The sequence below is a fragment of the Moschus berezovskii genome, chromosome 27 (genome assembly GCF_049115385.1).
Source record: "Moschus berezovskii isolate FMDL1 chromosome 27, NW_MosBer_1.0, whole genome shotgun sequence".
NCBI classification, from domain to species: Eukaryota; Metazoa; Chordata; class Mammalia; order Artiodactyla; family Moschidae; genus Moschus; species Moschus berezovskii.
The window spans coordinates 20473348-20500180 of NC_142486.1; the positions used below are offsets into that span (position 1 = coordinate 20473348).

The 26833-nt window shown below is 45.1% G+C and overlaps 1 protein-coding gene across 3 annotated transcripts in view; it reads right to left on the minus strand.

Moving 5' to 3' along the window:
* The window catches only part of PRKCB (protein kinase C beta), a 381063-nt gene that overhangs the window by 186909 nt on the left and 167321 nt on the right, over window positions 1-26833 (minus strand). For 2 of the 3 annotated variants that reach the window (XM_088833029.1, XM_088833028.1), the window contains exon 3: window positions 23629-23711. The exons of the other annotated variant lie outside the window; for it this stretch is intronic. In XM_088833029.1, coding sequence (XP_088689155.1) covers window positions 23629-23711 — 83 coding nt within the window. The remainder of the gene's footprint in view (window positions 1-23628; window positions 23712-26833) is intronic. 3 annotated transcript variants of the gene reach the window in all.

Consider the following 26833-nt stretch of genomic DNA (forward strand, 5'->3'; position numbering starts at 1 on the left):
ATTCCAGATGACCAAACTGAGGCTTAGAGAAGTAACTTATCCAAGGTCACAAAGCAAGGAGGAAGAAGAGACAGGACTGGAATCAAGTTTATCAGGTTCCAAATATGCAGGTAACAGCGTGGGGACACCTGAGTGTCACCCGGCCTTCCCAGAGGGTCTGCCACCCAATAGGGAGTTACAGATGATGACACTCCTCATCTCACACAAATGCAGCGCTAGCCCCCGTCAGGTCACTCGGAACTCCCCTCCCCCACCCCCAAACCAGAGTCTTCACTGTGAACACCTACTCCCCAGGACCAAAGGACAGGCTCATCCCAGCTCAGCATCTTTCATTCATCACCTGACTCCAGGTTCATGCAGCTAAGGATGAAGGAAGCACAGATCAGGGGGAGAAAAGAACTTTAAATCTCTAAATCACAACCTAAAATAGCCTCTTTCAATCTGAATGGGCTGTATGGCTTTGTGCACAGGTGGGCTGAAGTTTGGCTGAGCTGAGGCAAAGCTGCAGGAATACGGAAGCTGCGTTGAAACACAAAGGTCATGAACGCACACACCACAGCATCAGTCAGAGGAGAAAGTCAGGGCAGCCTATAAATTCAGACTGTGTCGTCCCTGGCCCTTTACAGGCCACAAAAGCCTCGAAGGTATGTTTCCCAGGAGGTAGACAGGCAAGGTGAACCTGGAGACCCCAGCTGGAAATAGGCCAGAAGAAAAGGAAGCTTGCAAGCCTGGGCTCTTGAGTTAACTGTGAGGCCTCAGGCAAGTGACTTAAGCACTCCGCGTCTCTGCTTCCTTGTCCATAAAGCGCAGATAAACACAGTACCCATCTCATCGACTGGATGTGACGGCTAAAGCTCCCAGCACAGTGCCTTGCACGAAGGACGTACAGGCTCTGGAGTGTATTATTCCAAAGAGAAAAGATAATCATGGTAACACTTCCCAAACTTTAGTCTTGAGCTGTCATATTTTGCATGCCTACATTCTACCTATAAAATTATTTATTAATACTTGGTGCTGTTTTTTCACTCAGCATGCCACTTTTACCTATTTTAAAACCTATTTTAAAATAAAACTCTCAAGAGTGTGAACTTGTGGGATCAGTGTGCAAATTATGTTTTTTTCTAACACACCTCAAAAATGAAATAGACAACCCTTGCAATGAAATTTTAAGATGTTCCTCCCACCGGACTGCATTAACAAGCTGTGGAAACACAGACATACATATATGCGGTGAGTAGGCCGATTGGCATTACCCTGTGGGGGCAAATGGGCATGTATATCAAAAGCCCAAATGCTTCTCCCGTTTTGACCCAGCTGTCCCACTTCTGGGAATTGATCCTGGAGATAAACCCACATACACAGGAAATTTTATACACACATGGTTGTTCACTGCAGCATCATTTATAATAGTGAAAGATTTTAAAAGAGCCAAATTGGAGATGGAGATACTCAAATAAATCTTACTGCAGTTACACAATGGACTGCCATTCAGGTATGAAAATGAAGCTTTCTGCACTAAAGTGGAAAAAATCTTAAGGGTATATTTTTAAGTGAAGTCGAAAAAGAAAAAGAAAAGCAGAACCCAAGGTGCAGAACTATGCTGCAGGCAACCTTTGGGTTGAGAAATTGAGGGAGAATAAGGAAGTATATTTTAAATTACTCAAACCTGCAAAAACAAATGCTAGAAGGAGAGGCTGCAAGAGAAGTTAATAAAAAAAAAATGTTTCTTTAGGAAGACAGGAGGGAACAAAGTGGAAAGGAATACAACTTTTCCTTATATAGCTCTGTAGAGTTTTGTTGACAGTAGAATATTTTCATGTTTATCTGGATACCATGAAACTCCCACAACACGTACCAGCCCGCTGGGTAACCCAACAGCATCGCCATGTCCCAAACTGCAAACAAAATGCCGAGAATTCCCAAGAGACAAAGAGGCAGGGAAACCCTAATTAGGACAATGTGGACTGAGATTTTGAGTACATGAAATGCATAGAATGTTAGAAGCTGTAATTACACAGTTGAAAGGGGGACACTGTAATTTGGTGAAGATCTTTCATTGTGTTCCTGGAGAGCAGAGTGAATAGTGCTGATGAGCTGTGTAGATGCTCCGGTGCCTGCCGGAGGCTGTGATACTCACGGCTGCTGCAACCCCCACCCCTTGGGCAAATAAGTAATTGTTCCATTTAGAGACAAGCTTCCGCTGTGTCAACTTCAGTAGGATTTTAAATATGATTTCCTGGGTTACAATCTGCACTGGAGTCAGTGTCAACATTAGGGGTTAATTAATAGCCACATTCAAATTTAAGACACAGCTCTTGCAGTTATTAGCTTCTGGACTACAGGGCAAATTATTTAACCCTTTCAAGTTTTAGTTTCTACATCTAAAAATTGGATAATAATAATAATTACTGCCCAAGTTGATGGGAGAGCTCAATGCATTACTGCCTGAAAACTGCCTGACAGTCACCGGTGGAAGTAAATATTTTTAAATGTTCACTGTTACCATTCATTTTCTATTCACAGCCTTTGTCCATATGCAAGTTTGCTTCTTTCTAAATGATTAGTAACAAGCTTCCTATACAACTTAAAGAACATTACCCACTCACCTATGATATCACAGTAAATATTTTCCCAGTTTTTCAATTGCCTTTTAAATTGTGTTGATCTTTCAACATCTAACACCACAAGTGTGTTTGTGTGTGTGCGTGTGTGTTTTAACATTCATTTTTATTTTATTTATTTGGCTGTGTTAGGTCTTAGCCTGTAGCACATGGAATCTTTAGTTGTGGCATGCAAACTCTTGTTTGAGGCATGTGGGATCTAGTTCCCTGACCAGGGGTAGAACCTGGGCCTTCTGCATTATGAGCACAGAGCCTTAGCCACTAGACCACCAGGGAAGACCATGTGTGAGTGTGCATGCTCAGTCATGTCCGACTCTTTGAGATCCCACGGACTGTAGCTCACCAGGCTCCTCTATCCATGGGATGTCCCAGGCAAGAATACTGGAGTGGGTTACCATTTCCTTCTCCAGGGGATCATCCTGACCTAGGAATTGAACTCACATCTCTTATGTCTCCAGTATTGGTAGGCGGGTTCTTTACCACTAGTGCCACCTGGGAATGATCCACTTATTCACCAAGTATTTGTTGAGTGCCTGGTATGTGTCAGAAGCTGGATGAACAAAATCAAACACAGGGTCTGCCCTGATGGGCTGCCAGCCTAGCTGGGAGGAGACAGTAAAAAGGTACAAACAAATGTACACTTCTGAGTGCCGTGCAAGAGAAGCTCGAGGTGCTTAAAGAGTTTACGGTGAGGGATTCCGTCATCAGATTTGGGAGGCTTCCCCGAGGAGGTGAAGTCCGAGCTAACATCTGAAGAACAGAGGGTGGAATCTGGACGTGGGGCACCTGACAGGGCTCTGCACCCCCTGGGGGGTACTATTCAGCTGCAGGCATCCTGCTTCAACACAGGCAGACTGGGCTGATCCACTCCTCTGCCCCCTGCCTGGCTGCAAGCTCTGCCTCAGCCCCCATTCCCTGTCTTCAACTTGAATCCCTCAGTCGTGAGACCCTAGCCCCCATAAGAGAGGACTTAGTAGAGATCTCGTGAGCCAGATTCTCAAGGTAGATGGTCCGAATTCTGTCCCAGCTCCATTACTTCCCAGTCATGTAGCCTTGAGCAAGTTCCTCAAGCTAGATGAGCCTCAATTTTCTCACCTGTAAAATGGGGAGACACTACAGCAGGATGGCACATACTGCGAGGCTGGCCTTCCTGGACTGAATCCCAAACTTAACGACTTCTCATGTGACTTGGGACAGATTACCTAACATTGTTGTGCTTCCACCTCCTCATTTTCTAAAAGGTATTTATTTATTTAGCTGTGCTGGGGTCTTAATTGTGTCAGGTGGGGTCTTTGATCTTCGTTGTGCATGCAGGATCTTTGTGACATGAGAACTCTTAGTCAGGGCATGTGGGATCTAGTTCCCTGACCGGGGATCGAACCCAGGCCCCCCTGCACTGGGAGTGCAGAGTTCTAGCCACTGGACCACCAGGGAAGTCTCACCTCATTTTTAAAGTAGAAACAATAATAATAGCACTAAATGCTCATAGGATCATGAGATGCTATTGAGTTAATTTTTGTAAAAAGCTCAGCACAGTGCCTGGCAGTTAGTAAACGCTCTATGTGGGTGGAATACAATAAATAAACAAATGTTTCGGCTTTTAGATTTGTGAGCATTCATGAAATCATGATTATACTCTGCTTATCAGCACAGTAACTGGCAGACAGTGTGCACTTGATCGATGTCAGCTTAAAATAAAAACTACACCTATGATCTTGGCCAAGTCACTTCCATGCTCTGGTCTCAGTTCCCCTTTGAAAAAACAAGGGAGTTTAGCTGGGTATTCCCCAAGGGCCCTTCGAGTTCTTACACTCTGCCTTCCGGGCTGTTCACACAGCTCTGCCCTGCCTCTTCCTGTGAATTCACTGCTCAGAGTGTACAGTAGCCTTTCAGGGACCAGACACACTGCCATAGATCACACCCTTGCTTTATAAATAAATCCTCCATCAACCACAAAACATGCACACCCAGCCTCTCCTCTAGCTTCCCCTTCCCCCCACAGCACCATCAGCCAACAAAGGGAGGGGTACCCCACTCCCTGCTGTGTGCAGGTTACCCAAATGCAGGACCAGGACACGAGGTTACTGAGGTTACTTAACTTGGAAGATGCTGTCAGCTTGATTCCTAGACTCAGAGCACCATGCCGGCTTCCTGACAGCTTCCTCCGCCACAGAAGCCCTGGGCACCCCCACACCTGCCTTTCAGAAGAGCAGAAAGAGCTCTTACGTAGAGGGACATGCAGGACGCAGTTGAAGCGAATGCCTGCCAGGCCACCATCAGCACCTGGGACTCTGGACAGCACAAGCCCGTGTGGGGTCTGATCCTAATGACTAACTCTGGGCACTAGAAACATGGATCCTAAACCAACAGATCCATAGAGACAAGGAACCTAATTGAAGAAGAAGACAAGTCCTGTGCACACCAACTGATTACCCTGTCACCAAGAACATCACTGGGACACCACTCTGTCAGCAGTTATTAAAGAGCTCTCATGTGCCATGTGCTGTCCCAGGGGGGAGTGATCCAACAGCAGATGCTGACCCCGCCCCAAGGGCTCTCTAGATTCCAGTGAGGGATAAGCATCACCATGATCATCATTATAGTAAGAGCTAACATATGCCAGACACTGTTCTAACAGCTTTGCGTGTGTGGGCTATGTTGCTTCAGTCGTGTCCGACTCTGTGCAACCCCATGACTGTAGCCCACCGGGCTTCTCTGTCCATGGGACGCTGCAGGCAAGAATACTGGAGTGGGCTGTCATGCCCTCCTCCAGGGGATCTTCCTGACTTAGGGATCGAACCCCCATCTTTCATGTCTCCTGCATCGGCAGGTGGTTTCTTTACCACTAGCACCACCTGGGAAGCCCTCTAAGAGCTTTCAGTTCAGTTCAGTCGCTCAGTCGTGTCCGACTCTCCGCGACCCCATGAATCACAGCACGCCAGGCCTCCCTGTCCATCACCAACTCCCGGAGTTCACTCAAACTCATGTCCACACAGTCGGTGATGCCATCCAGCCATCTCATTCTCTGTCGTCCCCTTCTCCTCCCGCCCCCAACCTTTCCCAGCATCAGAGTCTTTTCCAGTGAGTCAACTCATCGCTAAGAGCTTTACATATAATTAATTCATTTGACCCTCACTGAGCTTGTACAATAGGTTTATTATTCTCATTTTACAGGGGAGAAAACTGAGGCACAGAGAAGTTAAGTAACTTGTTCAAGGTCACACAGCTAGGCTCTTGGTCATCATATAAATAAGTGACCCTATGATGCGTGACAGTAAGGAGAGGTATGCGGGGCTTTAGGAGTACAAAACAGGCAGAAGTGACCTGGTCAGGGAGGGCTTCCCTAAGAAGCTGAGCTGTGGCCTAGAGTATGAGTACAAGTCAATCAGGGTTCTTAAGCCTCAAAGCACATTAAAATCAACTGGGAGGCTTTGAGTCAATAAAGTCTGGCTTCATTTGTCTGCAATGGGACCAGGCACCGGCATTCAGTTATAAAGCTCTGCAGATGATTCAAACAGGCAACCAGAACTGAGACTCCCTGAGTTCAAGGGGAAGAAGAGACAAGAAGCCGCCAGCAGAGGGAAGAGCAAGGGACATGCCTTGTGGGGGAAGAGCTGTTGGGAAGGACGGGAAACGGAAGGAAAGGAAGCTCAGTCTCGGGGCAAGGAGAGAGGAGTCAGGAAGAGGCTACAGGGATGGATGGGGCCACAGTATGCAGGGCCCGGGAGCAGGGTGACCATAGCCTTCATCTCCCAGAGGGGACCCTCGTGAGAACAGCAGGACTAGCAGGGGCACATATTCCTTAGGATCCCAAGGCAACAGAATAAGCAGGTGTGTATACGGGCCTTGTGACACAGAAGGATGTATGAAGATCCTGCTTATAGAGCTGTCAGAGAATCAATGGTGCCTCTAAAACCATGGGAAGCCACTGACGTGTTTTCAGCAAGAAAGAAGACAAGATCACACCCGGTTTTTGGAAAGATGACTCCGCAGCAACACGGAAATGACGGGCTGACGAGACAGAGAGGAAGCAGGGAGTTGGGACAGGAGGCAGCTGGTCCTGGGAGAGTGGGTGGGGCCTGGACGAAGGTCCTGGCTGTGTGGATGGACAGAACTGTCTGTGGGGGGTGCGCCTCACTTCCTTTTCTTACACTGCAGAAGAGTTTTTTACACATGAAAGGTTTGTGGCAACCCTGCATCGAGCAAGTCTATCGGCGCCATTTTTCCAACAGCATTTGCTCACTTTCTACCTCTGTCACATTTTGAAAAGTCTCATGATATTTCAAACCCTCCACCCGCAAAAAAAGATTACAGCCTGCTGAAGGCTCCCGTGATAGCATTTTTTAGCAATAACATATTTTAAAATTAAGATATATGCACTGTTTCTTTCGGGGGGGCGGCCACCCTGGTGGCTCAGATGATAAAGAATCTGCCTGCAATGAGGGAGACCTGGGTTCAATCCCTGGGTTGGGAAGATCCCCTGGAGAAGGGCATGGCAACCCACTGCAGTATTCTTGCCTGGAGAATCCCACAGACAGAGGAGCCTGGCGGGCTACAGTCCATGGGATCTCAAAGAGTGGGACACAACTGGGCGACTAACACTTTCACTTTCACGTCATTGTTTTTTAGACATAATACTACTGCATTCTGTATTAGGAATACCGCAGAGTATGAACATAACTTCTACATTCAGTGGGAAATCAAAAAATCCATGTGATATTTGCATTACTGGTGGTCTGGAACTTAACCCACGGTATCTCCAAAGTACGCCTGTAAATGTCAGGTTTGATTATTACTTAGGAGATACAAAGCAATGGAGAGAGTATGAGGGTGGGGAAAGTCTAGGAACACAGAAGAGGCCCCAAGAATTGACCCACGGTCAGGAGAATTTTGGAGATTCGGTTAAGGGGTGAAGAGGATCAAAGGCAGAGAGTTGCAACAGGAAGGGCTGAGATGCAGAATCAGAGGAAAGTCAGAACCGATGGGCTGAATTTGAATGCAAACAGGTCCAAGATTCTGAGTCAAGCAAACACTTACATAACACGCAAGGCACCATTTTAAGCTCTTTGCACGAACCAACGTATTTCACACAGCATCCCCACACAGTAGATAGGTTAGCGTCCTCATCTTGAAAATGAAGAAACTGGGGCACAGAGCGGTTAGGTGGCTTATCCAGAGTCATGCAGCCAGTCAGTAGCAGAGCCAAGATTTGAACCCAGGCAGGCTGGCTCCAGAGTCCACGCTTTCAAACAACAAGCAAGACCAGAAACCTGACTCTGGTTTGACTCTACTCTCACCTCCAAACTACTGCTGAAAGTACCAGAAGGAATTGTTTAAAAATAGGAGAATCTATTTCAGCCCAGAAAAGCAGGGAAAGGTGCCAAGTAAAAGACAAAAGCTCTTGAAGTGTTTCTCAATATATAGAAAAGGTGAAGCTTGAATTGAGGGAAAGGCATCCTGGCCCAGGTCCCCCTATTTAAAAAGGACTAAGAATGGCAAGGTCTGATGCAGGGTGGGGGGTAACTGAGCAAATATAGAAAGTTGAGTTGAACCCTCACCGAGCAGTCCCTGGCAGCAGCAGGCACTTAATAAATATACGGAATGATGAATGAGTCCCCCTGAAGACTACATGTAGGAGAAGCAAGTGGCTGCAAGATAACCCCCCACACATTGCACCCCAACCCCGCCGCAGGTCACACTGGACATGGAGAGTTCAAGTACAGCAAGGGGACGCTGCAGCAGCAGTTTCTTTAACCAGGGTGACTATATTTTTCCTTCTCCCTTCATTGACTAGGCTGGGGACATGAGACATGACCTTCCATTGACAGTTCCCACCTTCAGAGGTTATAAACTGGTGGGAGACAGAATGAGGACTTCACTGCTTAAGAATCCATCTGCCAATGCAGGAGACATGGGTTTCATCCCTGGTCTGTAAGATCCCATGTAAAAGGAAATGGCAGCCCACTCCAGTATTCCTGCCTAGAGAAACCCATGGACAGAGGAGCCTGGGGGTGTGGGTGGGGACTACAGTCATGGGGTCGCAAAGAGTCGGACACAACTTAGCAACTGAACAACAAAATATACAGAATGGAATCCAATCCGAACATGTTTTTTAAATACACCATACAAGTCGTTTTCAAATTATCTGTCAGCACCCACATTTGGGGGATTCAGACATCTCTTTAAAAAATTGGAAAATCTGGATCTTAGTTGTTAAAGAACAGAATTATTTTAAAAAAAATGGAGCTGCCCCTTTCAGACAGAGTGCACACACTCTAGATGCAATGTCCCTGTTATCACACACTTGACTCATTTACTTAACTTGCCCGGTCCTGGCTAGCTTTGAAGTCAGACATCCTGATGAATGCATGCATCCTTTCAAAGTCACGTGGCCATAAACAAAACATCAAGGGAGGCAGCCAGACACAAGAGAAGGTCTCTCCATGTATACAGAGTTCAAAGCAGGCACTCTCCTCCTACAGTAGCTGCACTATTTTGCGTTTCCACCAAGAGTAAGCAAGGGTTTCTCTACACCCTCACCAACACTTGTCTTTGGAGTCTGCTTTCATAATAGCCAGCCTGTCAGGTGTGAGGTCTCACTGGGGGTTTGATTTGAATTTTCTGATGAATACTGAGCATCTTTTCAGATACCAGTTACCCACCTGTATGTCTTCAGATAAATGTCTACTCAAGTCCTAGGCCCATTTAGAGATTCCTCAAAAAGTGAAAAAAGATAAATACTATATGATCCAGCAATTCCAGTCATGGGTATTTATCCAAAAATAACTGAAATCGGGATCGTGGAAACTTTACAACTCCTATGTTCACTGCAGCATTATTCACAATGGTGAGGAAACAAGCGGAATTCATACAAACAGAAGAATGGATGGAGAAGACACAGTATATGCATACAGTGGGCTGTTATTCACGCTTAAAAAGGAACGATGCACTGCCACAAGGAACAACACGGATAACACGGAACAACATGGATAACACGGAACAACACGGAGAAACTTTGAGGACACTATGTCAAGTGAAATAAACCAGACCCAGAAAGACAAATACTATATAATTCCAATCATACCAAATTCACAGAATCAAAGAGTGGCATGATGGGTCCCGGAAGCTGGGATGGGGGAAATGGGGGAATTACTAATCAATGTTTCAGTTAAGCAAGATGAGTGAGCTCTAGAGATCTGCCCACCACTGTCTCGAGTCAACAATACTGTACACTTGAGAGTTTATTAAGAGGGGGACTTCCCTGGTGGCTTCAGTTCAGTTCAGTTCAGTTCAGTCGCTCAGTCGTGTCCGACTCTCCGCGACCCCATGAATCACGGTTAAAAAAAAAAAAAACCCACCTGCCTATGCAGGAGACACAGGTTCGATCCCTGATCCTGGAAGATCCCATACACCATGGAGCAACTGAGCCCATGCACCTCAACTACTGAGCCTGTGCTCTAGAGCCCAGGGACTGCAACTGCTGAGCCTGCGTCGCGCCCTACAGCCTGTGCTCCACAACAAGAGAAGCCACCTCAGTGAGAAGCCCGAGGACCACAGCTGGAGAGTAGCCCCCACTAGAGAAAAGCCCATGCAGCACAACCAAAAGCAAATACATAAATAAAATTAATTTTTTTAAGTGTATTAAGAGGGACTTTCCTGGTGGTCCAGTGATTAAGACTTCGCCTCCCAACACAGGGGGTGCAGGTTCCACCCCTGGTCAGGGAGCTAACATCCCACAGGCCTCTGGGCCAAAAACACAGAACAGAAAAACAATAGAAGCACTATTGTAACAAACTCAACAAAGACTTAAAAAAATTTTAAGTGTATTAAGAGGGCAGGTCAGACGTTGTGTTCTCTCCACAGTGAAATGAAATAAGAGAAAATAAAACTAAACAGCTCAATAAAATAAAGAGAGCAAGCAAACGGCTGTTGGCCTGGGTAGTGGTTACCCTGATGGAAGGGGCTGGAGATGCAGGGATAGTAACGGTGCACAGGAAGGCTTCTGGGATTCTGGTTACAGAGAAATGTTCACTGTGTGAAAATTCATCAAGATGGACCCTTTCCTGTACACGAAACTGTTTGCAAAAACCGTGTGACCAGCCCAGACTAAAAGCAGCGCCTCTGAATCCAGATTCTAAATTCTTGGAAGAGGGAGTCTGATGGGTCCAGTTTGGGGCAGGTGTCCATGTGTAGCTGGACCCAGTGGAACCCAGGCCATGAGGTCAGACAGTTTCTTGGGGCGCAGATGTGGGAAGGCAGTTCTGGAGAAAAGGGCTGTCTGCTTCAGTTAGCTTTTCCAGGTGAACAGGGCTGACGTAACAAGGCAGCCTGGGGTGCTGGGTAAGAACACAGAGCTGGGCCTGGGTGTGAATCCTGGCTCAGCTACTTGCTGGTCATGGGACCCTGGGCAAGTCCCTCAGTCTCTTCACGGCCTCAGTTTCCTTATCTGTAAAATGGGGCTGACAACAATGGGACTCACCTCCTAGAGTATAACGTAGAATAAAGAAACATTCTATGGCAAGTGCTGAAAACAGAATCTTTCTATGAATGCTAGCTCTTGGATATTATTATTTAAGTAAAACATTGCTACTCGGACATCCCAGGAGTCCAGACCACTGGAGTTGGAGGCAGAGCCTTTCTCACTCCAGGACCAGTGCCTTTCACATGAGGGATGTCTGTTTCTGGGTCATCTACCTTTGAATGCTCTATTTACCCCTCCGTCTGCAGCCTCCACAGGCTGAGGTCTTCTGGGAAGTTGCCTTTATCAGTCTCTGAAGCCTTCTCGCCCCTTAACCAGGAGAAGTCAAGATAATTCATAAGATAGGACATGCCCGCCTCATTTAGTCCCAGCACCTCTCATCTTCGTGCCCCGGAGAAACAGCGTTCCATTCTCCAGACACTGCACCCTGGGGACGCGCTTCTCCCTCCACAGCACAAAGCCCTGTGTCTTTGTGACAGTGAGGGACAGAGGGCTGTGGAGAAGCAGTTCGCTCTGACCTTTACAGGCGGGTTCTGCACTGCGGACGGCATCAGTGGCACGCGGCAAATGGCAGAAAAATTGGGCAGAATTCATTTCACCAACAAAAGAATTGCATTTCACCACATTACCATCATTTTCATTAGACTTTCCCCCTCAACCAGCTCACGGGAGGTGCCTTTGTGTATCCATTTTGTGGCAAGCAATGTGGACGCATGCCATGCCAAAAGTAAGGCTCAGTCCAGTTCAGTTCAGTCGCTCAGCTATCTCCGACTCTTTGTGACCCCAAGGACTGCAGCATGCCAGGCTTCCCTGTGATGGACAGGGAAGCTTACTCAAACTCATGTCCACTGAGTCAGTGATGCCATCCAACCATCTCATCCTATGTCGTCCCCTTCTCCTCCCACCATCAATCTTTCCCAGCGTCAGGGTCTTTTCCAATCTTAAACTCACATTCTAAGATTCATAGGGGCCACTGGTGGTAGCAATATCAACTACCACTTACTATTTGCCAGGCACGATGAGAAACCCTCAACATGGATTAACTCATTTAATCCTTGCCTGAACCTTGTTAGGAGGATGCTATTTTATCCTCTTCTTACAGATGAGAAAACTGAGGCAGAGACGTTAGGTAACTAGCCCAAGGTTATTTATTCAGCTAGTTAGTGGCAAACCTTGAATTCAAACCCCACCATTCTTGTTTCAGAACAACTCTGAGATAGGACCTTTTGCTGGTTTCCAAACTTAACTCCCCAGGAGAATTACCCAAAGGGACTTCAAAATACAGATCCCCAGACCCTTGTCTGTATCTCCTCAGTTGAGGTCTGTTCTGAGTGGGCTACCCAAATAATCTGTAGCATACAACCTGTCTGTATTCTGCAAAGTAGCATTGAGAAACTGTAGTGGGCATGTGTTGTGCTGACCTGCAAACATCCCTGCCTCAGTGATAAGGCATAAGTGTCTCAATTCTCCTTCAAAAAGCCACCCACCCACACTGTATTTAGTTCCCTAACGAGGGAAGACTCTAAAAGCCCAAGAAAAAGGCTGGTTAAGTAACTTAAGCTTCAGAGAATAAAGTTTCTTCTTCTGGAATTTGAATTTAGGGCCAAAGCAACACAAATACCAAAATCAGATACAACTGATTTGGTTGTCTGGGGAGGTTTCCTCCAGTTCTCTAAAGCACATTATACCCTTTTCAATAAATTTCACTATGCTTGTGTGTGCTCCATGGTTCAGTGGTATCCAACTCTTTGCAAACCTCTGGACCATAGCCTGCAAGACTCTTTTGTCCATGGAGTTTTCCAGGTAGGAATACTGGAGTGGGTTGCCATTTCCTACTCCAGGGGATCTTCCTGACCCAGGGATCAAACCCAAATCTCTTGCGTTTCCTGCATTGGCAGGGAGATATTTAAGCTAACTCAAGGTGGCTCCTGCTGCATGCAACCAAACATCAGTAAACAAACCGTGGAAGAAACTCACACCTACCACAGATATCCCCTCTACAACTGGTGACAACTGGTCTTTGCTCTACTGGGATGAGGCGTTAATATCCCTAAATAGGAACCAGTGAGTCAGTTTAGACTGTTCTTCCTCAGCCTGCACAGAGGCCTGCTTCTCTCTTCCGAAGTGACATCAAAAAATCTATACAATAGCTCTTTAAATGTTAAATGGAAGCCTAGCCTTTGAGCAAGACAGGTCAACTCTCAGACTCTGCCTTGTAAGCTGTTCTTCTCTCATTTGGAACATACACCCTAATTATTGAAACTTTCATCGTGAATGTAGAAGTTATAGACTACAGTGTTAAGTAATAAATAATAGTCCTGGTGCCCTGCCAAATTTAGATAGGTAGGAGACAGATGAGAGAGAGTCTGCACCGTTTATAGGCTGAATCGCCCCTGGTACTATTTATTCCTGAGAGATACAAATGAGCTCTGCTATCAGGTGATGACGCGATCGCACCATGATGCCAAGAGGGACGTTCAACCCTAACTGTTGCTTCACCTCCTCGAAGAGCCAGACAGTCTTGGAGCATCATCAGAATAGCATGGTGGGGTGTCCCTGCCTGGAGTTATGTAAGACTAAGCAACCCAGGCTTTGAGAAGAGTGCAGCCAACTGTTACGTTGCTTTCTCGGAGCCAGGGAGACCAGACAATGCCAAGGAAGAGGAGGTGGGCCCTTTATCTGAAAACAGGGCTGTCCCATTCCACTGCTGCTGAGGCAGGAAGTGAGTGGACCTCAGACTGGCAGAGCTAGGACTTCCCTCCTCAGGGGCCAAAGGCGAGCCCATCAGCGGGGCCAGAATCCTACCAGGAGCACCTGAAGAGGCCCATGTGGGGAACTAAGCTGGCTCCCAGCTGATGGGGTATCTTAAGAGTGACCACATCCAGAAGCAACTGTAGTTGCTTACAGTTATACCCAAGCCTTCACTCAGGTTTGATTTTAATCAAATTAAGCAGCAAGCCTGAGTCCATGCTGGAGGTGAAGCGGCACCAAACACAAGATCACAGACAACAGTTACAGAAATTCCCAAAGTGATCTTCAGAGTTCTGCCAACAGTCTGGAATAAGATACTGAGCAGAGTTGACAAGGGGACACCAAAATGTGCTCAGAAAATGTGGCCTTGTATTTTCACAAGGGTGTATGTTTGTAGACATACCATACCACACATGTGCTTTGTTCTCTGCTTTCTTCATTCATAATGACTATATAGTCCCATGTCAAGAACATTTTAATCAGATGACTTTTTATTGAAGTATAATTGACATACAGTAATGCAGACTTTCTTTTCTTTTTTTAAATTAACTTATTTTATTAATTGAAGGATTAATGCTTTACAGAATTTTGTTGCTTTCTATCAAACCTCACCATGAATCAGCCATAGGTATATATGTCCCCTTCCTTTTTTAAGCACAGTTTCATGAGTTTTGAATGCTGTGTGCATGTATACAGGAACCAACTCAACAAGACAAGAAAGAACATTCCCATCACCCAGACATTGTAACATTTTAATCACCGCGCGGCCACCTGTCATACGGATATGTTTTACTTACATAAGCCCTAATTTCCAGCCATTTAGATTGCGTCCAACTTTTTGTAAATATATACACACATCCTTAAATAATTCCTTAGCAAAATTCTTAGGCTAAAAAGGTCATTAAGGCTTTTGATACATGTTGTTAATTATCTCTTGAGGAAGATTACATTGGGTTGGCCAAAAAGTGCACTTGGGTTTTTCATCACATCTTACAGAAGAATCCAAACGAACTTTTTGGCCAACCCAATATTCGTTTACACCCTCACCAGTAATAGATTAGAGTGCACTTTCCCCCTCTTCCTCCTGTTCATGTTTTTTACTTCGAATCCTCTTTCATTTGATATTATTATTAAGATCATGTTCTATATGTATGTGCGGGTTTTTTTGGGGGGGTTATACCTTTGACTCTTTTACTTTTAACCTAGATTTCTTTTGCACAATGCCTAGAATTGTATATTTCTCCAGTCTGATTAGTCTTTGCCGTTTAGTAGAGAATTTCAATCCACTTACATTGGGTTAGTTCCTGATGGCTCAAGCAGTAAAACATCCGTCTACAATGCAAGAGACACAGTTCAATCCCTAGGTTGGGAAGATTCCTGGAGAAGCAAGTGGCAACCCACTCCAGTATTCTTGCCTGGAGACTTCCACGGGCAGAGGCTACAGTCCGTGGAGTCACAGAGTCGGACACAACTGAGTGACCTGCAGGCAACGGATAAACTGAAATGTTTACTTCCGAGACGTCACAGTTCCTTGGCTAATTTTTATCTTGTTCTTATATTTTGTTATATCAACCAAAATTTTTCATTATTTTTATCTCTAAATTGTTTCTTTCATATTAAAAAAGTCTACTTGAACCAATATGTCTATGCCAAGAATTAAATAGTATTATATGTTTTATTTAGGATCTTTAAATTTACACTCTAAGTTTACTACAGTTTAGCTTTGTAAGCCAGCTTTGTTGGGTTATGCTGGTTACCATGGTCAAGCTAGCTTATAATAATAAAGTGTGGCAGTTATTTATTTTGTCAGCTCCTCCAAGTCTCCCATTCCTTCTTCTTATATGTTGTTCTCTGAGTCAGAGGGATGCTATATGGTCCAGGCATGGTAAATTGTAAGAGTTCATTCCCCTAACAACTGAGGACCAACCAATCAGAACCCTTTCCTGGGATTGATTATGAATGCAGGAAGAAAGAAGGCCACTGTGTCAACTAGGGTTTCCATCTTTGCCTAGGGTCAACTATAACCTGGTTGCCAGACATATTTACAGGCACGTCCTGTCTCCAGTAGGAGCAAATAAAGCAAGGACAAGTCAGCTGGGGTCCCAGCAGGAAACAAAGGGCATATTCAAATTAGGAGAGTTTAAGGCAGGTTTCATAAAAGGACTGTTTAGAAAAGTGTGGGCATGCTGTTGAGAAACCAAGAGGGAGGGTGCAGTAGCTGAGGGCCAGTACAAGCAGAGGAGAAAGGAGAGACTTTGGGAGGGAACAGCAGCAGACTGCCTTAGGAGAGGAACACTGTCAAAGGGGAAAGCCAAGAAGACCTCATGACAAACAGCCTGGGCTCACCCTCCAGTCTCTTATCAATCCCTCATCTTAAGCCCAACTAGAAGTCAGAGAGTAAGGGAACCCCCACTGATGCAGCCCTTACAGGTCAGTCTCTCAAGGAGAAAGCAGAGATGATCTGGAAGGACCAAGGAGACAGCTGGCACAGCAGACGAGGGCCAGCTGCAAAATGGTAGACTGCAAAATGGCCACAAGTCCCCACTTCCCACGTGCATCTCTGCAATGAGACTTTGCAGCCTCTACTATGCAGAGGTGAAGTCTGTTTTTCCACCCCAAATCTGATCTTGGCCACAACCACTGTGACACAAATAAACGCTTGAAAGACACCTATGCTGTGGGGGTCTTCCTCTCTTGCTGTGCTTGGAACCCTGAGACCGGGTGTGTGGATGAACTAAACTAATGGAGGGAAGGAGACCACATGGAGGAGGAACAAAGTGCCCCAGTCAAGAGGCTGCCAAGTGTCAGTCATGTGCCTGAGGCTACCCTAGGTGATCCCGCACCAGCCAAGTCACAGCTGACCAAAGGCAAGAGAGAGCTCAGCAGTGATCAGCTGAATAGACCCAGATCAGAAGAATGACCCGAGCGGCCCACACAATCACGAAACATAATAAATGTTTGAAGCCACTAAATTTGGGGATGGTTTGTTATACAGCAAAGCTGACTGATACAGCCAACAATGAGAAAGCATCTTACAAGGACTGGATCCTCAGTTTCAGTGTCTGAGACTCTTATCCCTGAAGCTCTTAACCCCCAATGTTCTTCCCATGAGCCAATCTCTTTATCTAGTGCCGATTTGAGCTGGCTTTACCTCACTTTCGATTTTTTAAAATTGTGAACGTTTACTTTTTCTCTATAATTTGATATAGTTTAAAATGAACAGATTAGGTAAAAGATAAACCTCAAGGATATACTGTACAAGACAGGGTATATAGCCAATATTTTATAGTAACTATAAATGGAGTATGGGCTTTCCTGGTAGCTCAGTCGGTAAAGAATCTATCTGCAATGCATGAGACCCCGGGTTCGATTCCTGGGTTAGGAAGATACCCTGGAGAAGGGAATGGCTACCCACTCCAGTATTCATGGGCTTCCCTGGTGGCTCAGATGGTAAAGAATCTGCCTGCAATGTGGGAGACCTGGGTTTGATCTCTGGGTGGGGAAGATACCCTGGAAGAAGGCATGGCAACTGACTCCAATATTCTTGCCTGGAAAAACCCCGTGGACAAAGGTGCCTGGCCAGCTACAGTCCATGGGGTTGCTAAGAGTCAGACACAACTAAGCAACTTGGCGCATGTACACACACACACACACAAATGAAGTATAACCTTTAAAATCGTGAAGTATTATATTGTATACCTGTAATTTACCTAATATCATCCATCACTTATACTTCAATAAAAAAGTAAAGCATGTCACAAAAAGGAAACAAAGATATTTTAAGACAACAGCCTCACTGTTATGAAAATCAAAATCAAGTCAAATGAAGAGAAATTCTTCATTCTTCTAAAGTTTGAAATAATTTACCCATGAAGCCTATTATTTTGGAGCTTTGGAAGAAGAAAAGCAATGTTCTCATTTCTCTCAATTATTTGCCTGTTATGGTTTTCAATTTCTTCTTGAGATAAAATTGCCAATTTAAAATTTCCTGGAGAATCATCCCTTTCAACCAGATTTTCAAACCCATTAGCATTTATATGCATATTCTTTTAATATGTGAATTTAATATATTCTTTTTAAATTTTCTTTTATTTCTCTTTTATTAAGTCTTCAACATCTAGTGCATGATTTATCATTTTTAATATATTTCTTCATAAAGTAAGACTTGATTAAGAAACACAAAATGATACACTCAACATTACTGCCTGCATCTTTCATTGACCTGATTTAGTGATGGAATCAGGAGGGTACAAGGCATAACAATGAGTTTTATTCGGTACTTTGACCATGAATGATAAGAAATTATTATTCCTAAAACCATAAAACGCTGGAGAAGTTATCTTTAGACAAACCAGCTAAAGAGTCCTTTCATACTTTTGTAATGCCTGGCGCAGAACCGCTGCTCAACAAAGTTAGCTATTATTAGTTCCTTGGCAGGTCAGAGTGTAACCTGCACCCCTTCTTGAGTAGGAGAGATTCCTCCAGGGATAAATCATAATTTAGAAACCATTTTTTGAGTGCCTTCTTTGTGCCAGACACTATTCTGGATGTGATTCAAGTAGCTTTTCATTGACTACTCACCCCAAACCTATGATTTATGTATTATTTGCCCCATTTTAAAGATACAAACTAAGATCACAGAACTGAAATAATTTTACCAAGATCAATGGAGCTGGAAACTTTAGCACTGGATTTTGACACCAAGGTTTTCTGGCTTCAGAGTCTAGGTTCTCTCAGCATTGTACTGCAAAATTTCAGGTTTTGTATAAAATAATGGAAATGGAAGGGCTTCCCAGGCTTCCCAGATGCTAGTGGTAAAGAACCTGCTTGCCAATGCAGGGGACGTAAAAGATTCAGGTTCAATTCCTGGGTCAGAAAGATCCCTGGAGGAGGGCATGGCAACCCACTCTAGTATTCTTGCCTGGAGAAATCCATGGACAGAGGAGCCTGGTGGGCTACATACAGAACGTAGCATTGCAAAGAGTCGGACACAACTGAGTCACTTAGCACTCACACAATGGAAATGAAAACACAAGTGCATGGTGTAGGTGGAGGAGTGGAGAGAATTATCAGTACATCCATGATTAAGGAGATCAGTGGAAAGCCATCAGCTAACCTGCACCAAAGGCTTAGGATGTGACAGGCACTGTGCTTAGTGCTTTCACACAATGGCTCTTTAATCCATCTGTGGTTAATCCTTTTGATGCTGATGTAGTTAGCTCTTTTACATTTTAAGGATTTTTCTTTTTTTAATTATTACAACAGACCTATGTGATTGGTACTAACATCCCAGTTTGTGGATAAGGAAACTGAGCCACAGGGAAGAAAAACGACACACCCAAGATCACCTCATGCGTAACTAACAGTCAGGACCTGAACTAAGGTATGACTGACTTCAGAGTCCACATCCTTAACCACATTGTCTCTGGGTGTGTGCGTGTCACTCAGTTGTGTCCGATTTTTTGTGACCCCATGGACAGTAGCCAACCAGGCTCCTCTCTGTCCATGGAATTCTCCAGGCAAGAATACTGGAGTGGGCTGCCATTTCCTCCTCCGGGGGAACTTCCCAACCCAGGGATCAAACCCTTGTCTCTTGCATCTCCTGCATTGGCAAGTGGAGTCTTTAGCACTGAGCCACCTGGGAAGCCCACTGTCTCTAGGAGTGATCCATAAACTGCCCAACTTTCCATTTGTAGTTGGAGGGAGCTAAGTCACTCAGGGACCTGGGGCAGGGAATACAAGAGGTCTCTTGTCCTACTGAGACTGTCTGACTCTCTGAACCACAGTGAGACCTGAGAGTCCTTTATGAAGCCCAGTGTGATAGCCTCCAGGGATTCTGTTCCACAGTGACCCCTGAGTCAACAGGATCTGCAGTAGCTTGACCAGAGATTCTTTCCCTCCCATGATGAGTGGTCTATTTCTTTACCATTTGAATTTGGGCTTGGCCATGAGACTACTTGGGGGCTTCCCTGGTGGTTCAATGGTAAAGAATCTGTCTCCCAATGCAGGAGACACAGGTTTGATCCCTGGTCCAGGAAGATCCCTTGGAGTAGAAAATGGCAACCCACTCCAGTATTCTTGTCAGGAGAACACCATGGACAGAGGAACCTGGCGGATTACAGTTCATGAGGTTGCAAAGAGTCGGACACGACTGAGCTACTGAACAATAACATGAGACCACCTGGTCCAGTGGGACATTATCAAACATGACGCATGAGCTGGAAAAGCACCGATGCATTGGGATGTGCTCACTTGCTCTTCTTGGAACCCTGACACCACCATGTGAACAAACCAGAGCTAGTCAGCTGGAGGATGAGAAGCCATGTGGAGAAGAATCGAGGCACCTAGGCCAACAGCCAGCTCACTGCCGGTCATGTGAATGGGGCCAGCCTAGATCATCCAGCCACTAGGCAGACACAAGCAAGAATCCCTTAATCTTTGTGCCCACGGTAAGTCCTGCACTTGTCTTATCCTAGTCCAAGCCCTCAGAGACAAGCTTCTCTTTCTCATTCTGAAAAGATCTCAGAACCAGTAGGATCCCTACAGATGATCAGAAATAGCACCCAGGAACTCTGCCATGTTTTGAGGTCCCCCAATGGTGGGTGCCCATATGTATTGTCTATTCCCATTGGCATTGAATGGTTGGGTCAGTAGCTGGGTTCACTGGGAAAGCGCTTGATTCATAAAATTCCCATCAGGTAGCCTAATATACCATGATGGAGACCTAGAAGGCTGCCAACCACACAAAGATCTACTAATACCCAGAATATTCCTCAACTCAGGTTGGACTTGGAATAGCAGAGGGCAGAAGACAAAAAGGACAATTCCTTTCTCACAAATGGAGGCAGCGCTTTTCTACTCCATGAGCTCGCTGCATACCTGCTCCTCCAAGGTCATACAAGAGGAGGGCACCCCTCCTGATCTGCATGAGCCTCAGAGAGCCTGGCCAGGTAGGTGAACAGGTGTGGCCAGATATTTAATCATGTCTCCAACCATGGACAGAAAAAGGTCAATGAACCGAGTCAACCCAGATCAGGAGTCTGGACCAATTCACCATCCTCGGTGCCAACCGGCCTTCTTGGAACTGTGTCCAGAGATCGGCTGCCAAATCCTATGCATGCTGGCTGCAGGGAGGACTGCCTGCTCTCCCCATGCCCAAGGCAATGAATGACTACACTGTTCCATTCACACAGAGCAGGGTCTCCTACAACTTATGGCGCCTACGCATGCCTAGGAAGGGCGACTGCCAGGTGGCAGGCAGAAGACCTATTCATTCATCAGACTTACCTGGTAGACATCTGTCTCCGTTGTCTCCCAGCACACATTCACTGTTATTCATCACCATTGTCATTATCATCTTCAATATGCACCAGACACTGTCCTAAACGTACACAGCAGATACTCCGAGCAAGGTTATCAGGTAGGGACTATTGTTTTATTCACTTTCAACTGAGCAACTAAAGCATAAATGGACTGAAGTACTTTGCCCAAGGTCAAGCACACCTGAGCCTCGAAATGCTGGCTCCATCCACAGTGTGATTTTAACCAGAACACAATACTGCTTCTCTAATTTTCCTCCGAGGGACCGATCGCCTCTCTCCCACTCTCAGACCTCTCCAGGGGTAAGCGCACAACCAGGCGTGCCAATCAGCATAACCATCCTCAGTTACATATGACCCAGGATTTACAGAGACTTTAGCTCGTCACTAGAATTGCAGCACTGACAAGACACGAAGACTAAAGCTTACCACGGCCAGCATGCTCCCATAGGACAAAAGCCTTCTTGAGACAGAAACCAGGACAGAAGAACACTGAGCCAAGAAATGGAGAAAGAGATCCCTGAAGGTCTCATTTCGGCACCTGATTCACTGGGTCGAGCTTTTCAGTTTCAGGGACCAAAATTTCCCTTTCCACACAAAACAGTTTGAGCTCTTTCTCCCTCAGGCAACATAAAAAGCCAAGGAATAAAGAGGGGCTACGGGAAACAGCATCCTCCTGGCTGCTCTCTGAGTATCACGCCTCGGTCTGCATGAACATTCAGAGCTGCATAATGGAAGCAGGCTGTCCCCCAAACTTACCTTCTCTCCTGGGGACACGGGAAGGAACTGCACTAAAAGGGTCAAGGAATGTGATCTGAGCGAACATGAAGAATGGTCCCATCTTCTTCTCTGCAAATAGGCCTGTGACTTTGGTTGTTCTCTGTTGCCTGGAGTTCTTAAACCCAAATAGCACAGTCTGCAAGCAGAACCACTGCAGTATCAGCTCAGGAGTGTGCATGGCCTGCCCCTGATCTGCAGCAAAATGGCAGATGACCACTATTAGAAGGCCAGCAAGAGCACACGTAACAACAGAAAGTAGTGACTACCCACTTCGAGCAAGCTGAGATCAGCTGTCAAGTCTAAGTGATCAAGACAGGACCAGTGGGAGACAAAGCCAATGGGGAAAATTCCAGGAAGGTGAACCAAAGCAGGAACAACATAAGAGAACTAGGGGTGACAGACACAGAGTTCGTGACTGGGCCAACAGCAGAGTGTGCATGGTGGAAGGTCCAGGACAGTTTCAGCTACATGGAAAATACCCTAAACTGCAAGACTTTACCAGTAAGAGATGCTTCTTATCTCACAGACACAGTCTGAGCATAAGAGAACTCAGCATTGGCTCAGCAGTTCATCAATGTCATCCATGACCCAGGTTCCTTTAACTCTTCCACTCGGCCATGCTCAGGATGTCAGTCACAGCTTTCTCATTGACCTTAAGGGTTGCCACAACTCCATGCATTATGTGCCCACTTAAAAATGTCCAACAGAACAAAGAAAGGAGTATCTTCCTTTATCAGAAAGGAAAGTCTTCCCTAGAAGCCCTGCTCAGACTTCCCCTCGGGTCCCACTGAGCAGAACTGGGTCACGTGCTCACTCGTGAGCTACAAAGGAGCCTAAGAAAGCAAGCAACAGGCATCTTCAGCTTTTATACTGAGAGGTGACCTTTGCCAGAAAGAAGAGAGTGAGGGTTAGGAGTGGCTGTTGGATAGGTGATTCTTAACCACTGGACTGCCAGGGAAGTCCTTATCTTTTTAAAGTGAAAGAGAAAATTAAAGTCACTCAGTCTTGTCTGACTCTTTCCGACCCCATGGACTATACAGTTCATGGAATTCGCCAGGCCAGAATACTGGGTAACCTTCCCCTTCTTCAGGGGATCTTCCCAACCCAGGGATCAAACCCAGATCAAACCCCCACATTGTGGGGGCATTTTTTACCAGCTGAGCCACAAGGTAAGCCCTATCTTTTGTTTAACCCTAAACACCTTTACTTAGGTAGGAAATTTTATATCCTCACAATAAATGACAAACCACTACTAGATAAAATTTTCAAACCATATTAAAATAAAGCAATAATGATCAAAACAAAGTTTATTTGCCAGTTTTACCCAGGAGCATCCTGGGTAAATGTAATCACATTTTGGGTTGAACGGAGCAGGAAAATCTTACTTCCTCCTCATTCTTGGGCCCTGACAAAGAGTTCATGATTTAACCTCTGCCCATCAACCTCACGCCTCAGCCATAAAGATGAAGACATTGTGCTAAATCATAGTAGGGAAACTGGCTTCTTGAAGTCATGCACCCCTCTCAAAATGTTTTGGGTTTTTTCCCATTAAGATGAAAATAGTCACAGAGGCTGTAGGGACCATGACATCCTGACTTTTTGTCTCAGGATACGCACAGTCACCCAAAAGGATGCATTGACTGTGGACAGAGAGAGGTGATCAGTGCCTGTTACTTACGTCAGAGGCTGGGCCCTTGTCAGCGCCCGGGCAGGAGAAGGTGACAAATTCATGGCACCGCTTGTGCACAACAAAACAGCAGACTGCAAAAGAGAAAATGAGGGTAGGAGGGGAGGGAGAGGGGACGTGGAGAGCAGGAGGGGAGGGGAAGACAGGAAGACATCGTTAGGCCTGGACTTCATCCTCAAAGGCTTTATAATCAGATAACAATGCCTTCAGCTTCTGCCCCTTGTCTTCTGTTGAAGTCAAACTCCTGGGTACACTGGTGCTGCAACTTGCAAATTACTAATTATGTTGACTACTATGGATAGTAGTGACAACTACATTTAGAGAACATACAACAAAAAAGTGAACCCTAGTATAAACAATTGGAGAAGGCAATGGCAAGCCACTCCAGTACTATTGCCTGGAGAATCCCATGGATGGAGGAGCCTGGTAGGCTGCAGTCAGTGGGGTCGCTAAAGGTAGGACATGACTGAGCGACTTCACTTTCACTTTTCACTTTCACACATTGGAGAAGGAAATGGCAACCCACTCCAGTGTTCTTGCCTGGAGAATCCCAGGGACGGGGGAGCCTGGTGGGCTTCCGTCTGTGGGGTCGCACAGAGTCGGACAGGACTGAAGTGACTTAGCAGCAGCAGCAGCAGTATAAACAATGGCTTTTAGTTAATAACAATGTATCAATATTGGCCCATCAATTACAACAAATGTACCACACTAATGCAAGCTCCAAAATCGCTGCGGATGCTGATCACAGCCATGAAATTAAAAGACACTTACTCCTTGGAAGGAAAGTTATGACCAACCTAGATAGTATATTAAAAAGCAGAGACATTACTTTGCCAACAAAGGTCTGTCTAGTCAAGGCTATGGTTTTTCCCGTGGTCATGTATGGATGTGAGAGTTGGACTGTGAAGAAAGCTGATCGCCGAAGAATTGATGCTTTTGAACTGTGGTGCTGGAGAAGACTCTTTAGAGTCCCTTGGACTGCAAGGAGAGCCAACCAGTCCATTCTAAAGGAGATCAATCCTGGGTGTTCATTGGAGGGACTGATGCTAAAGCTGAAACTCAATACTTTGGCCACCTCATGCGAAGAGTTGACTCACTGGAAAAGACCCTGATGCTGGGAAAGGTTGGGGGCGGGAGGAGAAGGGGACAACAGAGAATGAGATGGCTGGATGGCATCACCGACTCGACGGACATGAGATTGAGTGAACTCCGGGAGTTGGTGATGGACAGGGAGGCCTGGTGTGCTGTGATTCATGGGGTCGCAAAGAGTCGGACACGACTGAGCGACTGAACTGAACTGAATGCAAGATTCTTTAAAAGTGCTTTACACATATTAATTCACTTAATATTCCTAACAACAATTTAAGGCATGCTATTTCATTTTTTCACATTTTTAAATATTATTTTCCATTATGACTTATCATAGGGTATTTAATATAGTTCTCTTCATTTTTTAATTGAGATATAATTGATATAACCTTATATTAGATTCAAGTGTATAACATAATGATTCCATATATACATTTATAAATGATCATCACTATAAGTCATCAACTTCCATCACCACACATAGTTGTAAATTTTTTTCTTGTGATAAGATTTTTTAAGATTTACTTTCTTCAGTTTAATTCAGTTCAGTTCAGTCGCTCAGTCGTGTCCAACTCTTTGCGACCCCATGAATCACAGCACGCCAGGCCTCCCTGTCCATCACCAACTCCCGGAGTTCACTTAAACTCATATGCATCGAGTCGGTGATGCCATCCAGCCATCTCATCCTCTGTCGTCCCCTTCTCCTCCTGCCCCCAGTCCCTCCCAGCATCAGAGTCTTTTCCAGTGAGTCAACTCTTCGCATGAGGTGGTCCAAGTATCAGAGTTTAGTGACTTCCAAATATACGCTGCATGCTCAGTCGTTGTGTCCGACTCTTCTGCAACCTCATGGACAGTAGCCCGCCAGGCTCCTCTGTCTATGGGATTTCCCAGGAAGAATACTCGAGCGGGTTGCCATGTCCTCCTCCAGCGGATCTTCCCAACCCAGGGATCGAACACGTCTCCTGCATTGGCAGGCAGATTCTTTAGCACTGAGCCCCCAGGGAAGCCCAAATATACACTACGGTCCTACTAACTATAGTCACCATGCTATTTGTTACATCCCCTGGGCTTATTTATTTTGACCACTTTCACCCATTCCACTTCTCCCCACCCTCATCTCTGGCAATCACCAGTCTGTTCCCTGTATCCACAAGTTCACTTCTTGGTTTTGGTGTTTTGGGTTTATCTTATTTTTTTTAGATCCCACATACAAGTGAGTTAACATGGTATTTCTCTTTCTGATTTACTTCACTTGCAAATGTTAATAATAGGGGGAACTAGGGTGGAAATGAGGTTGAGGGAAATGTACAGAAACTGTATTTTCAATCAATTTTTCTATATGCCTAAAACTGTTCAAAACGCCAACAATAAACAAACGAAAATAGAAAACTGCAGGAGGAAAACAGCAGGGCAAAGGAGAAACATAATAAAGAGATTTTAAAAAGGTATTAACTAGATACAATATGTAGACATTGTTTGGGTCCTAATTTAAATAAACTAATAGTTTTTTAATAATTACGAGACAATCAGAAAAATGAATGTATTCATTTTTTGATAATATGAGGGAATTTCTGTTATTGGTATTAGGGAATTATAATTTTTTATATAATAAGGGTATTATGATTTTTTTGTTATTTTACTTCGAAGGATACATCCTATAATCTTTACAGATAAAATGATTCAATTCAAAATAATTCAAAATGACAGAAAGGAGACAGAAAGTAATAAATGGGAAAAAACATTAGTCTTGACTGATTATTAGTGAACCTGGGGGAAATTCCCTGGCAGTCCAGTGGTTAGGACTCCGTGCTTCCGCTGTCAGGGGCCAAAGTTCAATCCCCGGTCAGGGAACCAAGATTCCACAAGATGGCAAAGCTAAAAAGAAGAAGAAGAGTTCCAAAGGGGTCAATTTCTTTCCTTTTTCTGTTATTATTTATTGCATTTTGTAAGTAATATATGCTTTGTATAAAGACATCTGTGTCAAACAGCATATATATATTTGTTATGAGTAGGGAAGTCCTCTGTGCCTATATGTCTGTGAATGTTGAGAGTAATACATGAGCAGTGGCCAAAAAATGCCAATGATGGTTGTCTCTGGGCAACAGGA